Source organism: Alexandromys fortis, unplaced genomic scaffold, assembly GCF_014885135.2.
Source record: "Alexandromys fortis isolate MF-2015 unplaced genomic scaffold, M_Fortis_MF-2015_v1.1 scaffold_16, whole genome shotgun sequence".
In the NCBI taxonomy this organism is placed as follows: domain Eukaryota; kingdom Metazoa; phylum Chordata; class Mammalia; order Rodentia; family Cricetidae; genus Alexandromys; species Alexandromys fortis.
Window position 1 is genome coordinate 2243108 of NW_026067893.1, and position 22073 is coordinate 2265180.

Here is a 22073-nt window from a genome sequence, read left to right on the forward strand (position 1 = left end):
GGTATGTAATGTTCCCAAGTGTGACTGCCACATGGTATGCATCAGAATGTAACCGTTCACACCAGCTGAAGATGTGGGATTGTAACTACCACATTAAAAGGGTGTCCCTGTGCTTAGGGGGACTGAGAGCAAAAGACACAAGAGACATATGGATTGCTTCGATGCTGGATTTTATTAGTAGCCAGATGCAGTGATCCCGTCAGCAAGCCCTTAACATGCCTCCAGGGTGAGCGGGACGTCCTTCCTCACAGTTTTGGAACTGCAGAAGTTGAATCTGGGGAGAGAAAATGCCAAGAGGTCACTTCTTCCTGGCACACAGCTGGTGCCATCGTGACAGGTGTGGGGACCCCTATAGCTCTCCTTGAGTCTGAGCGAGGTGCACACTCTACAGTTGAGGCTGGCCACTGACTTTGAAGTACAGAATCCTTCCATCCGAGCTTGTTTTACAGTTGTACAAATAGAAAAAAGGAGATGCTACCGTTGGAGCCCTAAAGATATATGACAAATATATATATATGAAATAGTTAAATAGTCCGTTAAACACTGAACACTTGGTCAACCACAGCAACTAAGCAAGAGCAGAGAACAGCACACAGCAGGAACCCTACACGAAGCCCATGAGATCTTACGCTAGCTCGCTGTTCTTATTTTAATTCAACATTAAACTGCAATAACTGAATTTCTCTGTAAGCAATACTTGTGACACTTTGGGTTTAATTTACTCTAATAAAGTATATTAGCATGTGTAAAGTGCATGGCCTTTAAAAAGTATTCAGAAAACCCACTTTTTCCCTCTTCATGTTGCTCCCCCTCCACGGTCTGGCAGCTTTGCAAATGTCAGGATAAAGGTTAAGAACCAATATTAATGAAGGCTACGTAATATCTATATGTAAGTAAATATAGACATACTAAAGTGTTGTAATTTGGTCACATTTAATGAGCTTGCTGCAGTTAAACTTCATGTGAATTCTGGCATTGAAGTTGTGTGTGGTTATTTGTAAAATGGGGTTAACTGTGGGAATTACCCCAAAGGCAGACACATTTATTATGATCGCTTTATTGAGCACTGATTGATATAGAATAAATTCTGAACATTTAAATTTAGATGTTTCTCCAATGGAATCTGTGTTAGAAAAGGAGAAGTGGGGACTCTTTAGGGAGAGAAAAGAGACCATGTGGAGGGGCAGGGAGGATATCCTAGAAATAAAAACTATCTTTTTGAAGGGCTGCCAAGATGGTTCAGCAGTTAAGAGCACTCAATACTCTTGCAGGGGACCAGGGTTTGATCCCCAGCACAACCATCTTTAATTCCTATTTCAAGAGATCCAATACCCTCTTCTGGTGTCCACATATATACACAGAGCACTCAGACACAGAAAATCAAAATAAATTTAAGAAATAATGAAAAGTAAATTTAGAGGTTAGAAGACTCGGGGTCAAGGTACTTGCTGCTAAACCTGAACCCCTGAGTTTGAGCACTGGGACCTATGCGGCAGAAGGAAAGAACAGAATCCTGTGTGTTATCCTCTGAACTGCACATACACCATGACACACATGTTTCCCTCATACATACATAATTACAGTAAGTAATTTGAGTGATACATGGTGCTGTAATGAAAGTATAACAGCCCTGTTCTGGAGCTATGAAATTAAACAAAATAATAAAGACTTGAGCCCCAGCCTGTAATGCAGCAGACAATCTGATGGCCGTGAGGGCTACTCAGAGACTGACGTGAACAGGTGGTGTATGCCCATGGCTACCCCAGAACAGCTGACGGCTTGTGCACTGGAACGAAGTGGGGGCAGTGTGAGCTTTGGTGACACTATTCAGAAGAGCATGCGATTTAAATTATAGGTATTTTCAGCTCTGGAATTTCCGTTTAATATTTTTGAGTGAGGAAAGTTATTGAACCTAAGAGTTCTGTGGCTGTATTGCAGATTGATGTAAGCTTGGGTTTTTAAGACTTGGTCAACTTGGCTTCCAAAGTGGTTGTAGCTTTTTCATTCAGTGTTTGCTATTACTCTACAGTTTTTGCTTCCCTTTCCCCGTTTTCATGTCATACTTCAAAACACGAAGTTCCCTTCCCCCCAATTTGTTGATTTACTTATTGCCTCAAAATTAAAAGCACACATTTTTTTAACTTATCATAGTAAATCTCCCAATGATACTATAGTAGCTTGCCTACGGGGTGACGGCCCTCCAAGATTATTGCCATCTTTCACTTAAACCTAGCATATAAAGCTATCATATAAACCCCAAAATATTATTTCTCAGTAGTCAATTGCTTAAGAGGGATTTTAAGAATGCCTAAAATATCATGTATTTTTGAAATAATTACTTTTTTATTTGTTATTCACAATTCCTTTCTGTAGATTCATTTCCTGCTAGAATAATGTGTTTGAAGGTTTGCTAGCATTTCGTGTGGTGCTGACTTACTGCTGAAGCATTGTCTAAGTGCTGGTAGTTTGGAGAGGATTTCATTCTCATCTCTCAAAAGTATTTGTGAGTTAAGTATGTGTTCTACTTAGCATTAACTGCCAGGTTAGCACAGCCCAGAATCCCCTGGACTACCCTCCCTCTACGCCTCTCTAGCAGGCTGTGCTTTGAAATCTAGTTGCCTTGTGTCTTCTTACCCTTAACTCTCTGACTGAAACTTTGAGAGCCCGAGGCATATTTCTATTCCTTGATAAATTAATGAGTTCCCAAACAACTGACGTGACAATTTGGTAAACCCCTGAAGTTTAGGGGACAACACACACACACACACACACACACACACACACACACACACACACACAGTCTAAGCCTGTCTGGTAAAGGAAGCATTCTTTTCCCTGGTCTATCAAAGTGGTACTCCTAATATCTGACACTGTCTCCTAAGGAAACACGAGGTCTTAGGAAGTAGACCTGTCTGGGCCACGTGACTCGGTAGGCGATGTAGTCTCAAAGAAGAGAGTGATGGATGCCCCGTGACCCTTCCCTGCCCGTTTCTTATCGCTTACACTCTGCCATCATTTCTTTCCACCGTGATCCTCGATGCCCCCACTTTGGGTAGAGTTAGGTTGATCACGTTGTTGTACCAAATAAATTTAACCTTCTGCACGTCCCCGACATCCACATCAGAGTCGATCTCACTGGTAAGAGTCTTTCCAGATTGGAGAAAGCCCCTGGGAAGTGAGGAAAGTGAAAGCAATAATACGCAGCACAAGAGACACATGCATGCATTTGCACATAAACACACGTGTGATGTGTTTGTGTTTGCATGAGTTTCTAACAGCTCAGACTGTTTCTTGGGTTGATTGGTGATAGGCATTTGCCCTTCTACTGTATTTAATACGTCACACATGTATGCTAGGTGGTAGCTTTTGCTTTTGACAATTTTAACTACTTCAAGGATCACTCTAGCTTTAATCAAACTGGAAATATGATTTTGCACAATATATCACATTATATTATGATATAATTCATTTACCACATTTGTATTATCTTTGCCCCAGCTTTTTTCAAGGGACAGAATTACTTACCACTTACGACTCAGGCATCAGAGTATGCACAAGGGGTTGTGGAGATAGAGCAGAGAAATAGGTAGGAGTAGACTTCTGAAATGTGTTAAGATGTAAGTATGAAAAGTATTCTCTCCATGCTATATGTGATGATACCGCCAAACTCTCATGCAGTATAACAGTGAAGAAGAGCAGATAATATTCTACTCACTTGAAAATCTCATACTGCTTCGAGTTCCCACCATTTCCAAACAGGGAGACCAGTATGTGTCCTGTGACTCTCCGTCCAGACAGGGTGACAGTCACCTGGTACCTCCAGCCTTCAGGAGCAAAAATGTCACAGAATATCAATTGGAGAAAAGACACAGTGAAACCAGAATAATTAAATTAATTAATTAATAACTAATGATAAATAATTAATTTAGATCTTTAGATACTACTGCACTAGAATTTTGGAAGTTTTACACACAGTATTAGCAAGCCTACCGATAGCATAGTCTCAGCCCTAATAAGTGGGAGTTGTGTAGAAACTTCTGGAGTTCATAGATATTTTGATTTGCAAGTCAAAGGACTAGGAAATATATTTGTCTTTCAGTTTAGTAATGTGGCAGTTCATTGTTCAATGTTCTAAGAACTCTACCTTAAGAAGCATCAGAAAATAGTAGAATGGGTCATTTTGCTGTATTTTTATTGATCACCAAGTTGTAGAGTCCTGCCATGTTTCTGTGTAAGCAATCTGAATTTATTTTTTAAATTCTATAATTCTATTTTTCGTTAGCCTTGGAAATAAACCAATTTACACAATCAAAAGAAGGTTGCATTGGTATTAATCCATTGTAAACTGTTAGTCTGCGCCTTTAGGTTTAGCCTAGGCCAAACTGGAGGAAGAATACATTTTGTCTTTAGTTTCATAGGGCTCTTAACCCCACCCACACACATCCAAGTAATTGTCTTCCTCCATACCTCACCATTCCACAGCACCATGGCCAGCTCCCATGAGTCTACTGCCCTAAACGCGTCTCTGCTCTGCCAATCTAACTATTCCATGTGTCTTAGAGACTACTACCTTCTGGTACAAAATCTCAAAATTCTGTTCAGCAAAATCTATGCCTGAGTACAAGAGAATGGAGCCAAGGAAGCCTTCTGAGTTCAGCTCCTTGATAAAATGTGAAGAAGTTTGTTTTGGTTTCGGACCACAGCTTTACTTTATGTGGCCTTGGGCATTTTCCACGGTGCGGAGCCATGTTTCAAGTTGCCATGTGGAAATCAGCTTCACCCATCATCAGTGAACACGGGAAAATACTTTGTACTTGGAGTGTAAGGGAAATAAAGTAGAAACATACGAGCAAAATTGCTGGCATCACCAGTGTTCAGGTAGAACGTTTGGCCGACTCCACTTGTTCTCCCAGAGTATCTGTCAGCATAGTGACCCATCTGTGGGCATCCTCCACTTGGGCAGGGGAAGCACTTGTCCTGGGGAAGAAAACAATGAGTGAGGATGCTCTTTCCTTATTAGTGAAACATCTTGCCCATCTTGTTACAACGGAAGCATTCTGACTTGCATGCATTTATCTTCTCTTTTGCGTCTCCAGCTTAGCCCCTTTGCCCTAAGACAGCCATCTGTCTAAAGAATGGTTAGAACTTCATAATTCATTCATTATGTTTGTATACAAGACACAGCCCACAGCCTTTGTTGTGGGACTCAAGATTTGGAGCATGCCAAGCAGCAGCGGCATCCTCGAAGACTAGAATCGATTTTGGAAAATTGCATAGCAAGAGTAGGCGGTGACAATCAGTGACTTCAGAGGGCCTGAGGTTCAGCTTAGGCCTCCTCTGCTCCCATGGCATTCACTTAGTACGTGACTGCAAACTCACATTTTCAAATTCTCCCTGACATTTAGAGAAAAATCACAGAGTTAACCATTAAAGCTTAACCAGGTGCCTGGTGACTGAAGCGGACAGAAGAAAATGTCCTCCCCTGTTGGGACAAGAGATTCTAGTAAAAGAGATGGAGAGGGGGTAACAGTCTGGGGAGAGATAAACAGCCCTGCTCCCCTCCACACCTCCACAGAAGGCTTCTCCTCAGGAAAGCCACATGGAGAATTGAATCAAGACATGATGATGGGGCTCATAGAGAAGAGGGGACTGTACCACCGTGAAGCGGCTAAATGCACTCAAAAGAAGGGTAAGTGGTGGTAGTGCCCCCATTTGTGGCCCAGTCTTCGTCTTGCGTTCTGTGAGCCATGCTTTGAACTTGCTGACCCGCAGAAAGAAGGTTATTTACTGAGAAGTGTATCCTGATTAGACCCAGCATTCGGCCTAAGTATGTCTGTGTAAGACCAGGGAGTTGTAGAAGTGTTGGGACTAATGAGTTCTGGCCTTCAGCTGCTCTTCCCTCCTAGAACCTTCTAATATAAGTTACTAGAAGCTGTGCCTAGTTAGAGGATCAGAGGATCACCTGTTGACCATTAACTGCAGTGTATTTAAGTCTACGTGGTGTTAATAAAGATGGGCTCTCTGAACCAGCGTTTGGGAGCTGCGTGTGTCAGTCTGTCTCTGCGTCTGAGTTCTCAGCCTCCAGCCCCTTGCCCGAAGCTCGGTAATTGGGTGCCAGTGCACAGAGCGCAGACACGGGGGCGCGGTGCGTGGCATAGAAGCCCGTTGATTTTCTAATCATAAACAGTCTTGTGACTCCTGAGGACTCTGAAATCATGCTCCAATGGACCCACTCTGATGTCTGCTGGAGTAGATGTTCTTCACGTCATTATCTGAATATGCAGAAAATACATGCAGCAAACAGTCCGTTCTCTTCCTCCGTCCCTCTCTTTCCCCTTAACATCACCTAAGCCACTGTGGACAGTCCCTGAGGGAATTTACCGAGCCAGAAGAGTAGGCAGGTGCTAGACTTCATCTCCAACTGCCAAGAGCATAAAGACAAAACAGACAGGGATATGGCTCAGAGCCCAAAGTTGCCAAGAGACCGTGTACCAATGGACTACTGTGTACCCAAGGTCACTGTCTATATACAGCACACACTAATAAGTCACCACTACAGTGATGTGACCCCATACCAACCTCTTAGATGCAGAGACATCTGTGAGACACAGACATTATTTTATGTAAGTGCCCAGTGGCCTCTGAAAGGACCGTTATGCTATTGGATCTGCCCCTGCACTAACCAGTAACACCCGAAGATTTCACTCGTCCGTGTTCTCTTCTCTGTCCTCGGGTATCAGAAGAGTGTTTCCAGTCTCTGTATGTCCTTACCGTACTTACGCTGTGAATTAGAATCAGCACCATTTTCTCATGATAACCCCCATTTCCTGGGCAATCATTTACCACCACTTCTGCTTGAGGGTCATTAAAATAAATCATCTCATTAGCATTTCCTCTCCGATATGCTGAGATTGCCATTATTATTTGCATATGCAGATGAAGGAATGTCTCAAAAGGAGGGACTAAGTGATACGCCTTCTGGAGCTCTTTAGTCAGTGAACAGCGAGAGCTAAATTTCATCTCTTCTTTGACCACCACGCTACACCTCTTGGTCATTTTGACTGCCTTGATCCTTGGCACACCCACTTAAAGTTTTCTTTATTAAATTACACAGGTGAGAGATATTTATTTGAGAAAAAATTAGTGTGGGAAGAAAAGTCAATCTCACTAGTAGCACCCAGGCAAACTAGGCTTGCCACATTCTAGAACAGGTAAGAATCCAATCTTGGTATCTAAGTAATACATTAAAAAAACAACCAAGATTTGATGACACCAACTATTCCAAGAATCTCCGCATGGCCATAACTTGACAGTTTAAAAAGCTAGGAGTCATAGATGATTTTCCATGCTCACCACGTGTTGTCAACACGGCTCAAATGTCTGCAGGCTCTTTCCTTTTCCTTTACTTAGGATGACTTCTAAAACAAATGCTCATACCTGTCATGTACACAGGACATGGCATCTTCGAGCTGAATTCCCTGAAGTCCTTGATCACTTCGTATTAAGGTATATCCCTATCATTAAGGGTAGGTATAATATGATAGCACAGCATTCACTTAGTGATGTCACGGGCAGTGAACCACACTGCCCATTCATTGAAAGCTGCTTACCGATGTGAAATCATTGTACGAGGTGCAAGAGAACCCAGCGAAGCCAGTTGGGTTGAGAATGCTGTCTGTATAATACTTGTAACTTCTCAAATGATTACAGGCCACAAAGTCACGACTCCCTGCAAAGTCAGACATGATATCAATGACAGATTTTGTTTTTCTAAAAATTACCACTTGGATGAAGATATAGGGCTTGAACTAGACTTCTCTAATGGGTGTGATGCATAAAACCATTTATGAAGAGTATTCATGACATGCACTCTGAAGATCAGCACTACCTAATATTAAAATAATTGAATGTTGTTACATAAAATGGGAAAGTAACTAGAAAAGAGAAAGATTGGTCTGGATAGACATAAAGGCAGTTTAGAAACATGTTCCCTGGTGGCAGGGAGGAGGCAGAAATCTTAAATAAATAATAATAATAATAATAAAAGAAACTTGTTCCCTGAATTAGGTTCTTTAGAAAATTTTTACATTTTTTGTTACTTTTTAAATTGTGTGTGTGTGTGTGTGTGTGTGTGTGTGTGTGAGAGAGAGAGAGAGAGAGAGAGAGAGAGAGAGAGAGAGAGAGAGAGAGAGATGAGAGAGAGATGAGTGGTGGAGGTCAGAGGTTATGGATACCCCTGATACCCTTGGACCTGGAGTTATAGGTGGTTGTGAGCATCAGTGGTGTGGGTGCTGGGAACTGAACTCAGGTCCTCTGCAAGAGCAATATGTGTACTTACCCATTAAGTCACTCCAAGCCCCTGAGTCAGGCTCTTGAGATACTTACTGATAATAACTATGTTTCTCAAAGTCCCTGATGCCGGCTTGTCCCTGTGGAAGCCTGTATCTAAGGGATGTAGTTAGAGGCCTCTTGTATAAAATTAGAGGCTGCATAGCACATGGTACCAGCAAGTCTAACAATGTGGACCACAGTTGTCTGTCCCCTAGTGAAAATCTCTGTCTCCATGATGAGTTTACCTTCCCAGATCCCATCCATGTCAGCAATCTGAGAGAGCACATTCTTCTGGCAGCCGGGCATCTCCTTTCCTCCATTTGGGAAGAAATCTAAGTGACCCACGGTTTGGCTCATTCCTAATCCTGAAGAAATTTTTAAAAGCAAGGAGAGGTTCATGTTACTTATTGATGCCTTAAGACATAGTTGACTAATGTAAGGCATCTGCCCAACATCTGGGCAGGCATGTTTTAGAACTCACCCAAGTTGGGAATCATGGGGGCAGTATCTGTGTGAATGGCATCCACAAACTGGGCATCACTAGGGTCCAGTCGGACAACTTCGGGTGTATTCTGAAAGTAGGGTTTAGCTGGGTCCAGTCCTAAAGCAAATACGCTGTGTTGTAAATTGTGTTGGTTTTCAAGCACATCCAACTTTCTTCATTAGTTCCAGACTGTAACGTAAGCACTGGCTGTAATCCCAAATTACCCATGGGAGAAAGAGACCACATCTTCCTCACCCACCGCCTTCTGAAGAGGAAGCTGCCTTTAGCTTGTTTTCTATTTGTTTGGAAGTGAATTTGCCTCTACTTAAGGATGTTTAGTCCAGAGAAAATCCTGGTCCCTGGCAGCAGAGAAGCGGTTGACCATGAGAGACAATGGACTATAAAGCTCCCAATAGACTGTAAGCTCCCAGAGAAGTAAGATCCCAGAATGTCATAACTCCTCACTGAGCAATAGGAAAGAACATTCTGGAAGAATTTCTTTTTTCATCAAATTAATAAATAGAAATTTGACATAACACCCATCAATCTAATGTACCTAATGTTTTCCAATGCATAAAAAATGAGAGGGACCAAGGAGATGGTTCAGAAAATAAAATCTTGGTCATTTAAGCATGAGTTATGCTCCCCAACACCCACATAAAAGTCAGGGGCAGCACCCCATTTCTATAACCCCAGGACAGGGGGTATGAAGGCCAAAGGATCCCCAGAGCTCATCAGCTATCCAGTCTGGCCAATTGGTGATCTCCTGTCTCTAAAACTATGATAGCATATGCCTTCAATCCCAGCACTCTGGCAACAGAGGCAGGCGGATTTCTGTGTGTCCCCCACCATCCTGGTCTATCTAGCAATTTCCAGGCCAGTCAAGGATGCATAATGAAACCTTATCTTATGGGGTCGGGGAGAGAAGACACCAAACATATCTGCTCTTTGAACATACACTGATGATTCATACAAACACACACACACACACACACACACACTTTACAAGTTTTCAAAAGAAAAAGAATTCCAGGCCAACACAGAAAGTTGGAAGGCAGAGGAGGAAATCAGTTGTCCCCTGTTGTGGCCATGTCTTGGATCCAGCATGATGTCTTTCTCATGAGGTCACCTCAATAGTCAACTCGCACAAAAGGCCCTTTACATACAGTTATAAGCACCCAGAAGAGATGGGGTGGTCCCTTTCCTGTGGCTCTACTTTGCCACTGACGGGACTCAAGGTCATCATTCATCCATAATGAAACAGAATTCAGGGAACTTCATGTATTTTAGTGATGGGTTAGACTCCACTGCTTGTGACATTTATTCTGTTTGGGAACCTCATCTTTCATGAATATCTGAGCATGGAAGAGATAATGGAACAATGGCTCTGGTCCTTGAGCCTCACTGTTGGTGCGGTACCTGTGTATTTGAAAGAGGATACTGCAACCCAAGAGCCATTGTCAATCACAAAGTCTCCCAGCCTGACTTCTGATCATGCCACCCTAGCTAGAAAGGACTCTGCTCCAGATTCCCCTCCTGGCCTTCCTTTTGGGTCTCACAGAGGCCATATGTGCTCTGATATTGCAGCTTCTGTTGTTGCTACCAACCTGTGATTCGTCCAATGGTCCCATTCAACCTCTTTCCAGCTTCGCCAGCAACATGGGAGCCCAGACTGTGGCCGATGATGTGAACGTTGGATGGAGAATAGCCAAAGTCGGACTGTCAGGGAGGGAATCAATCAGACTGTTACCTAAGATGTCTGTTGCTCTGGGTTTCTCCTGCCTCTCTTCTCTCTGTGTGTCTCTCTCTCCTGCCTCTCTTTCACCTCTGTTTTTCTCTGCTCTCTGTGTGTCTTTCCTTTCCCTCTCCCTCCCTCCTCTGTGTGTGTCTCTCCACCCTCTCTGTGTGTCTCTCTCCTGCCTCTCTCTCTCCTCTGTGAGTCTCTCTCCCCTCCATGTGGGTGTCATTTTCACCTGTCTCTGCATAGAAGGCATGCACCCACCCCTGAAAAGACATGTTTCTTTGGTGGTCATGATTTTGTACTGAGTACACTTCTCTACAGACATTGCTGTGTGATACCAATTCTTCTCTGAAGGCTTTGGAAATTCATGGAAAAGGAAACTGAACAAGTGCTTTTAAAAATAGGCTTATGGAGAAACTTTAATATCATATGGTATTTTCTAAGAATTTCCAAAATTCCAAAGAGGGTCTAGGAACTTCTACTTCCACACAAAACAGGAAACTGAATGACTTATACAGTCTGAGACAGATGAAAAATGACTTTTCAATGAAGCATTTTGGAAGCATTACTGATGCTTTTTATATTTTGATTTTCTAATTGAAAGCTTTTAATATTATCTATATCCTATAGCAATTTTGGTAAAGTATATTATGTGAACAACAATAAAACAATTTTTTCCTGTTAACTGATCCCTCCGTGGTTCAGACACTATTTTGTGCAAATTCTTGTTTCTATGGTGACACAGTTATTTGTGTAAGTTCATTAAGAATCTGTTATCCTTGAAGCAGGGCAAATTTTGTAACAATGGCTATAAGACAAAGGCCTTAACCAGAATACAGATTTCCTGACATGGTCAGATGGTGGTTTTATGGATTCTATGAGAATGCTCACTGCTCCTAGGAAAAGCTGCCCAGCAATCTTGCATACATATTTCCATTATATTGTTTCTAGCCTCAAGTCGAATCTAAGGCCACGTCTTGGACATCCCAGGATCTTAAAGTTATGGCAGAGGCCTTGAAGAGAGACAACTTCATTAAGTGTACTTCAGCACTGGGAGCTTCAATTAGCTTCCTAGTCTTAAAAGCCTTTTAATGTCAAAGATAAGATTTCTTCTAAAAAAATTCTGACAAGGGCCTGAAGAGATGGCTCAGTGGATAATAACATTTTTGTCCTTCCAGATACTTGGGACGAACATGGCGACCCATAGCCACCTATACCTCCCATCCCATGGGACTCAGCACCCACTTCTAGCTTCTGAGGAGACCACACATAAAAGTGTGCACAGACATAATAAAATTCCAATGAACAGTTTAGAAAGAGTCAGTTATTGTTTCCTATGTATTTATCAAATAATCAAGCCAAGTATAACAAGACTAATCTTGTTTTGACAACAAATGAGTCTCACTATGATTCTTTGCTAAGTAGGGGAAGCATGCTTAGAAAAAAATTCTAATATGTAATATTAGAATAAATGTAATATGTAATATCTATGCCTGTAGCACATAGATGTTACATTCTAGCTCAGTGTTGGGTGATGTTTTGGTTTGTTTTTAGATTTTATTATTTAGCCATAAGCTAGATTAAATTCCGAATTCTCTAACTTTCTCCTAATACCTGATTGCAAGTTATAAACTAACATTCCATTTTCTTCATGTTTTTATGACTTGGGATCATGGTTGGAAATCAACCAACGGTGTTTTTCTTGAAGCCCTGGAAATGGAAGCTAGGTGGTATTTAAGTTAGAAATTGAATCTATTAGGTTTCTCTGATCCACCATTGCTTCAGCTGGAGATGTTTTGAACCCAGCACCTCAAAAAAAATTATCATCTGGCTACCCTTCAAATTCAGGAAGTGATTTAAATGCTTCTCTCATTAGTAGCTTTTGTATTTATTTTGTTTCCATGGGAATGCCATTTATTTGCAGTCTTGGTTTTGATACCACACAGAGACCCAATGATAATGAGTCAGCCTGAAGCTCCACCTCCCAAGAGAAGTTTGGCCGCATTGCTGAATTGACCTGCCGGGCCTGAGGGCCAAGAGATCAGTTACACGTGGAAGATTTTACTAGGATTCCTTCTCTTCTCCTTGTTCAGTCTATGCCCCCCTTTTCTTTTGGTGAATCTCATTTCGTGACCTTGAACTCAATTCTCCAAAGAGTTGCCAAGTAGGCCTTTAGTAGCAAAACATTCTGAAGATAAAGCTTCGGGACTCAAAAGTGAGGTATGCTGCCATGCCAAAGAACCTCTTTGACATAAGCATCTGAGGTCCTTGTTCATGGGGACAGCCTAAGCTGCCCTTAGAAGTTCCTGTGAAAGATGTTGTCCTTGTACAAATCACCAGGGACCCAAAATTCATGCTGCGGGGGAGATGTGCAAATTGGCTAAGGTCACCCCAGCCTTACCAGCCTTACCACCCTCCATACAGCTCTTCCTGGTCCTTCCAGAATTTACCACCCCTGCCTGAGAGCCTTCTGTCTTGATACTTCTTCACAAAAATTTTCATACTTTGTTAAAATATTGTGAAAGTTTTCTATTATTTTGCTATCTATTTCAATCTTTTCTCTTGTGACTCCAAGTACATGCAAAAACTAATAAAAATTACAGATATTTCTCCCGTCAATCCATATCATCTTAACTTGGTTCCTAGACTTAGCCTAAGTAACTAAGTGAGAACTGAGGTAGGCAGATTCAGCCTAGAAAAGCTGCACCACAGAACAGTGTCTCCAGTAGCACATTGTCAACTATTGCAGAATTCAGGTCCACACGGAGAACTTTTCTAAACTGGAATTTTAGACATTCTGCCCTCTCAAATAATTTTATTTTCAATTTTCAGACTATTATAATAAAAATGGAAATAGATTTAGACTACTAAGCTGGTAAAAATCAGTTTGTCTTTTACTCTATCATGGTAAAAAGAGAAAACAGGTAAATGATGTCTGTTACCCAGAGACAATGAAGCCAGAACTGAACTAGAAATGTACAGCGAAAGAACCAACAAATCAAGTTTAACATTTTCTCTTTAGGTTACCCAGTCAGCTTAGCTTCAAATCTTTGTGCTTTTCTAAAAAATGTAGCTAGCTTAATCTTGAGATCAGCACTATTATGCTAATAACCAATAAAACCAGAACAAATAGAATTTGTTAAAATACACTAGAAACAACCTCCACACTGTTTATGCAAACTCTCTTAAATAAATACATAAATAACTTTCTGAGAAGAGGTTTGTAGGTGAACCCAAATCTAGATAGCTTTGCATCTTTGTTTCCAACCCGGTGGAAGGGCATGTCTCAGCACAGGAATGTTTTCGTCAATTGTTGTACTAGCTTCAGGGTAGTGGTCTGAGCAAGAACTACTTTTGAGATGGCCCCCAAATCGCAGAAGGCAAAAGCAAAAGTGACGAATGGGTTATATCAAGTTTAAAAGTCTCTCCCTGGCACATTGTGAAGAGAGCTACAGAATGAGAGAAATTATTTACAAACTGCAAAATCAACCAGAAGATAATAGCCAATGAAGAAAAGGTGCTCAAATAATTCAATAGCAAAAATAGGAATGGTCTGATTTCATAAATGGGCAATATACCAAAACAGATATTTCTTAAAAGAGGTATAGACGGCCAACGCCCATATGAAAAAGTGTTCTACATCATCCCTTGTCGGCAAAATACAAATCAAAACTATGGTGAGCGATCACCGAACTCCAGTAAGAATAGCTAGTTGGAAGGGGTGGCTGCAGAGATGTCTCAGAGGTTAAGAGCACAGGCTGCTCTTCCAGAGGTCCTGAGTTCAACTCCCAGCAATGACATAGTGACTCACAACCATTTGTAATGAGATCTAGTGCCCTCTTCTGGCTTGTAGGCATATATGCAGGCAAAACACTTCATATGTAATAAATAAATTAAACTTTAAAAATAAAAAAGAATAGTTAGTGGGAGAAAAACCAAAGATAGTCCATGCTGTCAAGAGTGTATAGGAAAAGAACCCTCGTGTACTACAGAGGGAGGCCCACAGCATGATCATTGTGGAAAGCACCTTGGAGAGTCCTCAGAAAATAAAACAGAAATATCACATAACCCAACAACCCTACTGCTGAGCATGGGGAAAGACGCCTGCACGCCTAATGTTCATGAAGCATTATTCATAACAGTCAAGAAATGGAAGCATCCTTAGTGTCCATCAACTGACGGATAAATAAAAAACATGGTGTGTATAGCATGTATACACGATAGACTATGACTTGTCATGACAAGGGTGACATTCTGTCATTTGCAAGAACACAGATAGAGCCATGCCAAGTCAGGCATAGAAAGATAGATTCCACATGATCTCACCAATGGTGGGTCAGAAGAATGATGATCTTGTAGAAACTGAGGGGATGGGATTGTGATTGCTAGAGGCTAGGAAGCCTAACAGTAGACAGAAGTGGGAAATGGTCGATCAATGGGCACTAAGCAATAAGCCAGTAAGAACCTCTGCGGTTGTATTGTACAGTGAGGTGAGTGAAGAATACAAAATGTAAATAAATTTCAAAAACTAGACATGATAACAGAAGACTTCACCTTGGACCCATGTATTTATCCTGATTTGAACACGACAAAGTATAAATTGCATGAAAACGCTACATGGTGCTCATCAAATATAAATTCGATTTTTATATATCAGCTAAGTATGTTGAAACATAAAATAAATGCTCATGTCTAGAGTTTTCTTTTGGTAAGAGAGTTGAGGGAAGCAATGGGTGTGGCTTTTTCAGGAAGCAGGAAACACTCACCTGGAGGGCCTTAACCAAATATGCGATCTCCGCACCGACGATTTGCACGTTCTGTGTAGCCTGAGTGTACCCAGTTCGAGAGCCGCCTTTCCAGTCCACACAGATGCAGTTCGCACTTTCCACCTGGAGTATGTTCTGGCAGGAAAGGCACACAAGAAGGTTGTAAACAATCCTCGATTGGTTACTAACACGCTCAAAGACCAAGTAAACGCTCTCCTCGACCTGAAAAAGGTCGTGCAAAAGGTCTTTTAGTCCAAAAGTTATGACCAGAACACTTAGTTGGTAATGGATATAGAATTCTTCCTCAAATCTAGCACTGAGCCAGACTGAGGCACGGCCCCTGTGGGAACTGCATTCTTGGTATTTCAACTGCAGCAGATGCATAGACTTTTTTTTTTTAATTTTAAAAATGTAGACGTGGCACAGTGATTTATCTCATTAGAGCATGCCCATGTCTTAGAAGTCCACTGTGCCTTTCTAGGAAACTCTTCCACAGGAGAGCACCAGATGCTGTATATCTACCAGAATCCATGGATAACTGAATCAACACTAATGTTCCTTTATTACTAAGGAAATTTATTCTATTTGGTTTTCTCTTTTCAGTGTCCATTATGACTGGGAACACAGCCAAAGATGAAAGTAGAATCATTTCCACAAAAACATCAAAGCCAGACATGAAAACCCTCACAGTATTGCTAAAAATGGCTACCAGAGGACCTCAGGGCACCTAGTGAAAACCAAAAGGAGTTTGAGTGAATGGAGTCCCTTAGCTCTCCATGTGGAAACTCAAGGCCAGAGAACAAGGGCTCTGTGATCGACTGGGAAGCACTTGTGGCAGCTTCTCCTGTTAAAGCCAGAAACGTCCCCATATATGTCATCAAAGGCCACCCACCAACTTCATGGTCCCGATTGCCCCAGAGCCGCTGCATCCACCACCACCGCCGCCACCACCAGCACCACCACCACCACCAGCACCACCACCAGCACCACCAACACAATCACCACCACCACCACCACCAGCACCACTACCAGCACCACCACCAGCACCACCACCACCACCGCCTCCACCACCACCAGCACCACCAACACAATCACCACCACCACCACCACCACCACCATCACCACCACCAGCACCACCACCACCACCAGCACCACCGCCACCTCCCTCTCACGTGACAGTCCAGGCTCCGCAGGCCTCAGAGGCCTCCCTGTGCCGTGGAGACCGGCCCTTGCAGGCACAGGGGCAATTTGTTTCTGCGAATGCCACTCTCAGGGAGAGCCCCGCCCTCACCTTGCAGATATCGGACAGCCATTTGTCTTCCCCCTTATCTGTGAATCCATGAACGACGAAGTGGGTTTTTCTGTTTGTTTTGAAATTGGAGCTCCTGATTTTTGATGCATTTGCGGTAATCACCTGTTTGCCAAAGTATTTCAGGTTAAGTTCTTCTAGTAGGTGGTGGGTAGGCAGGGACTATTGGGATTTGAGATCCTTAGAAATAAGAATTCTCATGTTATAGCTAAACTACAGAACCACCTAAAAGTCAACCCCAAAACTGTGCAGCTTTGAGATCATATAGCCTCTATAATAATTGGTGATGAGGATCTTTTCTGCACATAATGAGAGTGTGTCTCTGTATGGTGTATATACTCACACACACATGTCATGAATCTATACACTTAGGATATATGTGCTAGATATGTACTATATATAATAATAGGAAATATGAAACAATATGAAAGATAATAGCGGCAGTAAAAACATTTATAAATGTTTATATGTTAAATACGTAGAGGTTCCCTGGAAGTCTATGAAGGCATAGGCTTCACCATCTGACTAATCATCCTGAGAAGACTAGAGTATGTATTTTCAACTATGGTGTAAATATTCCTTTCGAAACGTGACCTTCCCTTGCCACTGTGATAGTTGGATGAGGCAGAGCCCTCAGGCAACCACAGGGCTCTTTTGAGTGAAACGATGTGAACTTTGTAGGGTTGTTTAGTTATTGTGGGGCTGAGCTCCTGATAAAAGGATACGTCACCCCATTTCTCCCCATCCTTCCCTCCCCATCCCTCACTCCTTCCTCCTTCTATTTCATGATACAACAGGAAGACTTTCACCAGGTTACACTGTGAATTTTAAAAGCCCTAGACCCCAGACTTTGATGCAAATGAATGTATATATTTTATAATTTACCAAATTAATGATACTATTAAACCACTCTCCTTCCCCTTCCAAAAATGACTAAGACAGGAAATTGGTCCCAGGAGTGGGGCTGTCATAATAAACACCCCCAGATGTGGGTTCTACTTTAGTAGACAGTGCAGAGTACTTGGTACAGAGGAGCAAACTCAGAATAATCCCATTTTAGCGTGAATGGAACATCGAGCAGTGTTAGCGAGCACTCTCCATGAGTGGACCGACCACCAGGACAGGAATAGGGAGAATTCTCCATGAGTGGACCGACCACCAGGACAGGATTAGGGAGGATTCTGAAAGAAGGTAATGGCTGTGGTGGAGATATGATTGTTTATGATTATTTTCAAAGACTGCTAAAGTGATTACAATCAGTGTGCAGATAGAAATGTGGACAGAAAGGTCATTTTCATGAGGCATCGAATAGAAATGAAGAACAGAAGGCAGAAAAGGCCATTTTCATTTTATAGTTACAAAAAACTTAGCTGAATGGTGTTCATGTTTGAGGACTTTATAAAACACAGAACTTAAAAGTGCAAGACTATTTGGCAGATGAGACGCCAAGGAAGCAAAGTATTCAGGCTTCTGTGTGCATGCTTTTCACTGTATAGGCAGGTGGAAGAAAAATTATTTCAAGGTATAAGTTATAACAAAAAGAGAAGTAAAACAGAGAGTCTGGAAAAGTGGCATCCTGGACATGGAAGGAGTGAAACGGTGGCTTTAGCAGAGCAGGGCAGGCTTGTGCCCAGTGACAGCTTTTCAAAGGGGAAGCCAGGTGACATGCATTAGTATGGCAGCAGAAAGAGTCCCAAGATCTTGGAGGCTGTGTCTCCTTTCCTAGAACAAGAGCTCCGTAAAGGGTAGACCTGGACCATTATCCATGCTCCTGCTGATAGAAGCTGTGCTCAGTCTCAGAAGTCAAAGCAGGAGTTCACTTGAGGCTCAAGTGTGATTCAGGCCACCCCGCTAGAGGAAACACCCAGTAAATCTGGGATATAAGCGTTATTCTACTCAGGCCTGCAGAATGCGAGGGCTGGGAGGCATCAACTTTCATCTGGATGTGCAAGACATTTGTGGATGGCCGGGAGACAGAGCCAGCCTATGAGATGAGGTAGAACCCCACAGGGAACCACTAGGGCAGTGCCTGGTGGGGTCCCCAAGCCCTCAGCACCGGCAGCATGCTGGTATCAGCTCAGACACTCTATAGGTGTGAGGGTCAAGCCTCCGAGAGCTGCTGTGTGGACCGAGCCCTCAAAACAGTGATATTCTGGAGGTTGTTTGTAAAACAAAAAGTTATTTTTTAGTTTAATGCTATTATCCCTGCTTGGTTTGCATTTACTTGGAGGTGGATACTCTTTTCTGGGACGTTTCTTCCATCTGGAACAGAAATGTCTGCTCTATGCCTGAACCATAAGTATATTCTGAAAGCAGACATCTTGTTCTACTCTCACGGACTCAGGACTGTCTGAGGATGAATCATGCCTTGGGTCTTATCTACATCTGGTCCTGACAAAGCTTTGAGCTTCAGGACTGGAGGTTTGCAGTGATGTGTTAAGATGTGGCTACTGGGGAGAAAAATATGTTGTGTATGGAAGGATGTGGATTTGGGGAAGTTAGGATGGAATTATTGATATAGGAGGCTTTTAATGTCACCTCTAAAACGCTGAAAATTTAATTATCACTGACATGATATTAAGAATGAGGGCTCTTCATGGGTGGTTAGGTCGTGAGGACTCTGCTTTCATGAGTAGGTCATTGCTAGCGTTGGAAGAGTCGGGTGGTTATTGCAGGAGTAGAACTCCTTAGGAGATGGCTCTCTACCCTTCCCTCATCTCTCCCACGCTTTCCCTCCATGTGGCACTGCTCACTGTACTATCATGCAGTGTGGAAGCCCTCAGCCAGGGGCTTTGAGGGTCTACACCTTTGGTCCTAGAGTCCCCTTCTACATCTGTGAGCCAGGCAACCATCAAATTCTAAATGATTCACTGTAGTACTCTCTATGGAAGCACAGAACACATCTAAATAAAATCTGCTATTACAAAGAGTTGGAGTCAAGTCCTAAAGATGCAGGAATTCTCTTACTTGGTAACTGTTGGGGTTTTCGTTAGTGTAGAGGAGGAAGCGGGTGTTCACATGGTTCGGAGACGAGGGTAACACTTTGAGAGGTCTTTCCAAAGTTCCTCCGTACGGAGAATCGTCAGTGAAGCAGCCGAGTCTGTCATAGCAGACGTCTCGTCCTAAAGTCACCCAGTGTGTCAAGAGTTAGTTTAGTCAGAATGTTCTTTCAATAGTCTCTCAGGCAAAGTATGAGTTAAGTTTCATCTTGTGGCAGATTTTCTTCCTCTGCTTCCCCAAATGCCCCGCTGCTCACACTCATGAAACAGCCTAAGGGGACAGTGTCTCTGCTGCAGGCAGACAGCCTGCTGGTCCTCACGTCTGGGACCATAGTGCCCCAACGAGGGACTCATTTCAACTTCTCAACCCAATTGTTTGACCACTGATGCCCAGAAATAGAGGTGCCCTGGGCCCCAGTTCCTGATGGGCACTGTGTGTATGTTGGCTCTAAATTCTCAGTAGCCACCATTTGACGCTAAGTTCCGTGCAAGAACCAAACTGAGTGTCTCCATCTTGGCTGAAATGTTTGAGGACTAACCTGGGTCCTGCGATGAAGAAAGCACTCACAAACCATCTAGGGTGTAACACAGCTGTAGGCTGGCTTGCTGGTCTAAGAGGGGTCTAGAGCAGTGCTAAGACCAGATTGACGACAGAGTAAGAGAAACGGGAGCTGTGGGGGGTGTTTTCTCTAAATCTTACTCTGGACAAGATGATTCTTTTATCTTAAGCATCACTCTAATGTTGAAATTTCATTATCTATATTACATGTAACAAGATACCAAAGCTCGGAAGGGCTAAGGATTATGGATTATTTTTAGAGTCATAGAGTTAGTTGATGAAAAGAGAATTTGGGCCCCTTTCCTTGAATGCAAGTTAGGAGTGTGGGTCCTTGATCATAAATGTTAATGTTAAAATTCAATTGTTTATCCAAATACTTTTGAGAAAGATTAAAAATGAATATATTACACATTTATGCTCATCTGATTTATTTGTGTGTTTGTGATTCATTTGGACAGGTGTTGGGGGTTTTATCCGGCAACATAACCTAAGTGCTTGTGTTCTTATCCATCAAACTCACTTGACTCCTCATCCTCATCATGGCCTGAACCCAGCTGTCACGGTCATTGGAGAAGAACCGCACAGTGAGCCTCTCCCGTCTCCACACATCTTTGCTTACCAGCTACTGCTCCCAGGAGCACAGCGAAAGTCCACAGCGGCAGCATCTGCACAGAAGTGAAAACATGGCTGAGTCTGGAGAACTCAGGTTTCAAAACATTGACATAATCACTTTCACTCAGACTTGTGGGGAAATGGGGGCAATCTAACGAGTCAGTCTCAAAATCGTGTTCCTGACTCACCATGGTGGATCCTGAGTCAGGGGAAAGCTGAGATGTTCTCTTATAGGAGAGCCTTATCTTTCTAAGCAGTGTCAGGAAAAGTGGCAGGAGAAGGGAGAGGTTCCAAGGACATTTCTAATTTTAATCACAGATAAGCCCGGGTTGGTAGAGTAGGTTGTGTTCCAAGGTGTTCATGGGAAGATGAGAAAGTGCTTGATATGAAATGTTCTCGACCAGTGTGCTCATGAACCACCCAGAACCACCATCTTAAAAAAAAGAACTAATTATATTTGAAAGTTAGCTTACTACTTTACTTACACATGTGCTTTGCTTTGGTAGCTCCCACTCTCCCACGCCTCCCATTTCCCTTCCTTTTCCAACTTCCACTTTAGCATTTCATGTGCTCTCCTGTCTTCCCACCTCTTACTCCCAGAACATCTTTTTGAACCTTTACAAAGACCCCTTTCTGGACTTGCTGCTTCCATTGGCATTACTGACCCCACGCACACATATCTGACCTTTGGAGCTTAGGTTCTGCCCATGATAAAGAACACACAGGATTTGTCCTTTACCGTAGTCTTGCATCCACTTCTTAGTGTACAGTTTGAAGTGCAGGACCGAGTGGGTGGTCAATTTCCACAGACTTGAATGACCACATGAACCAGCACACCTGGCTTTTCTGTTACCTTTTCCTCCTCCCAAACACAGAAAAGGAGAGTCCATCATAAGAAAGCAATTCTCCTTAGAAAAGCAAGGGAAGGCTTTTGTTGACAGTCCAAACTACTCAACTTTTCTCAAGAGTATCTTGTACAAGGAACAAATGAAAATTGAAAGGAATTGTATGTATTGCTAAGAGCACAGAGGATTGGTCAGTGAAGACAATCATTGAAGACAATTATAAATAAGAATGGTGGTTGAGCCCCATAGGTTCACCAGGGAGTAGCACTACTTGCAAAAGATTATAAGGTTTGGCTTAGTTCAAGGAAGCATATCACTGAGGGTGGGCTTTGGGGCTTTAAAAGTCCTCACCAGGCCCAGTCTCTCTCTCTCTCTCTCTCTCTCTCTCTCTCTCTCTCTCTCTCTCTCTCTCTCTCTCTCTCTCTCT

General features: G+C 42.6%; 1 protein-coding gene across 1 annotated transcript; it reads right to left on the reverse strand.

Moving 5' to 3' along the window:
- Positions 1–210: 210 nt before the first annotated feature.
- Positions 211–20854, reverse strand: LOC126505159 (pancreatic triacylglycerol lipase-like). Its single transcript, XM_050147915.1, has 12 exons — positions 20809–20854; positions 19599–19753; positions 16614–16736; positions 15323–15457; positions 10423–10534; positions 8813–8932; positions 8577–8696; positions 7611–7729; positions 4848–4977; positions 3716–3824; positions 3004–3168; positions 211–274 (listed from the first exon to the last, which is right to left on the reverse strand). The coding sequence occupies exons 1-12, from the start codon at positions 20852–20854 to the stop codon at positions 211–213; spliced, it is 1398 nt and encodes a 465-aa protein (XP_050003872.1).
- Between the last annotated feature and the right edge of the window lie 1219 nt (positions 20855–22073).

What these genes read in the sequence shown, in the direction of transcription:
- LOC126505159 (XM_050147915.1), bottom strand. Translation starts at nt 20,854, where the DNA reads ATGCTGCCGCTGTGGACTTTCGCTGTGCTCCTGGGAGCAGTAGCTG. An exon ending in GGCTGTCCGATATCTGCAAG is followed by an intron (nt 15,458 to 16,613) that starts GTGAGGGCGGGG and finishes CTTTCCTGCCAG; the next exon opens with AACATACTCCAGGTGGAAAG. An exon ending in CCCCATGATTCCCAACTTGG is followed by an intron (nt 8,697 to 8,812) that starts GTGAGTTCTAAA and finishes AAATTTCTTCAG; the next exon opens with GATTAGGAATGAGCCAAACC.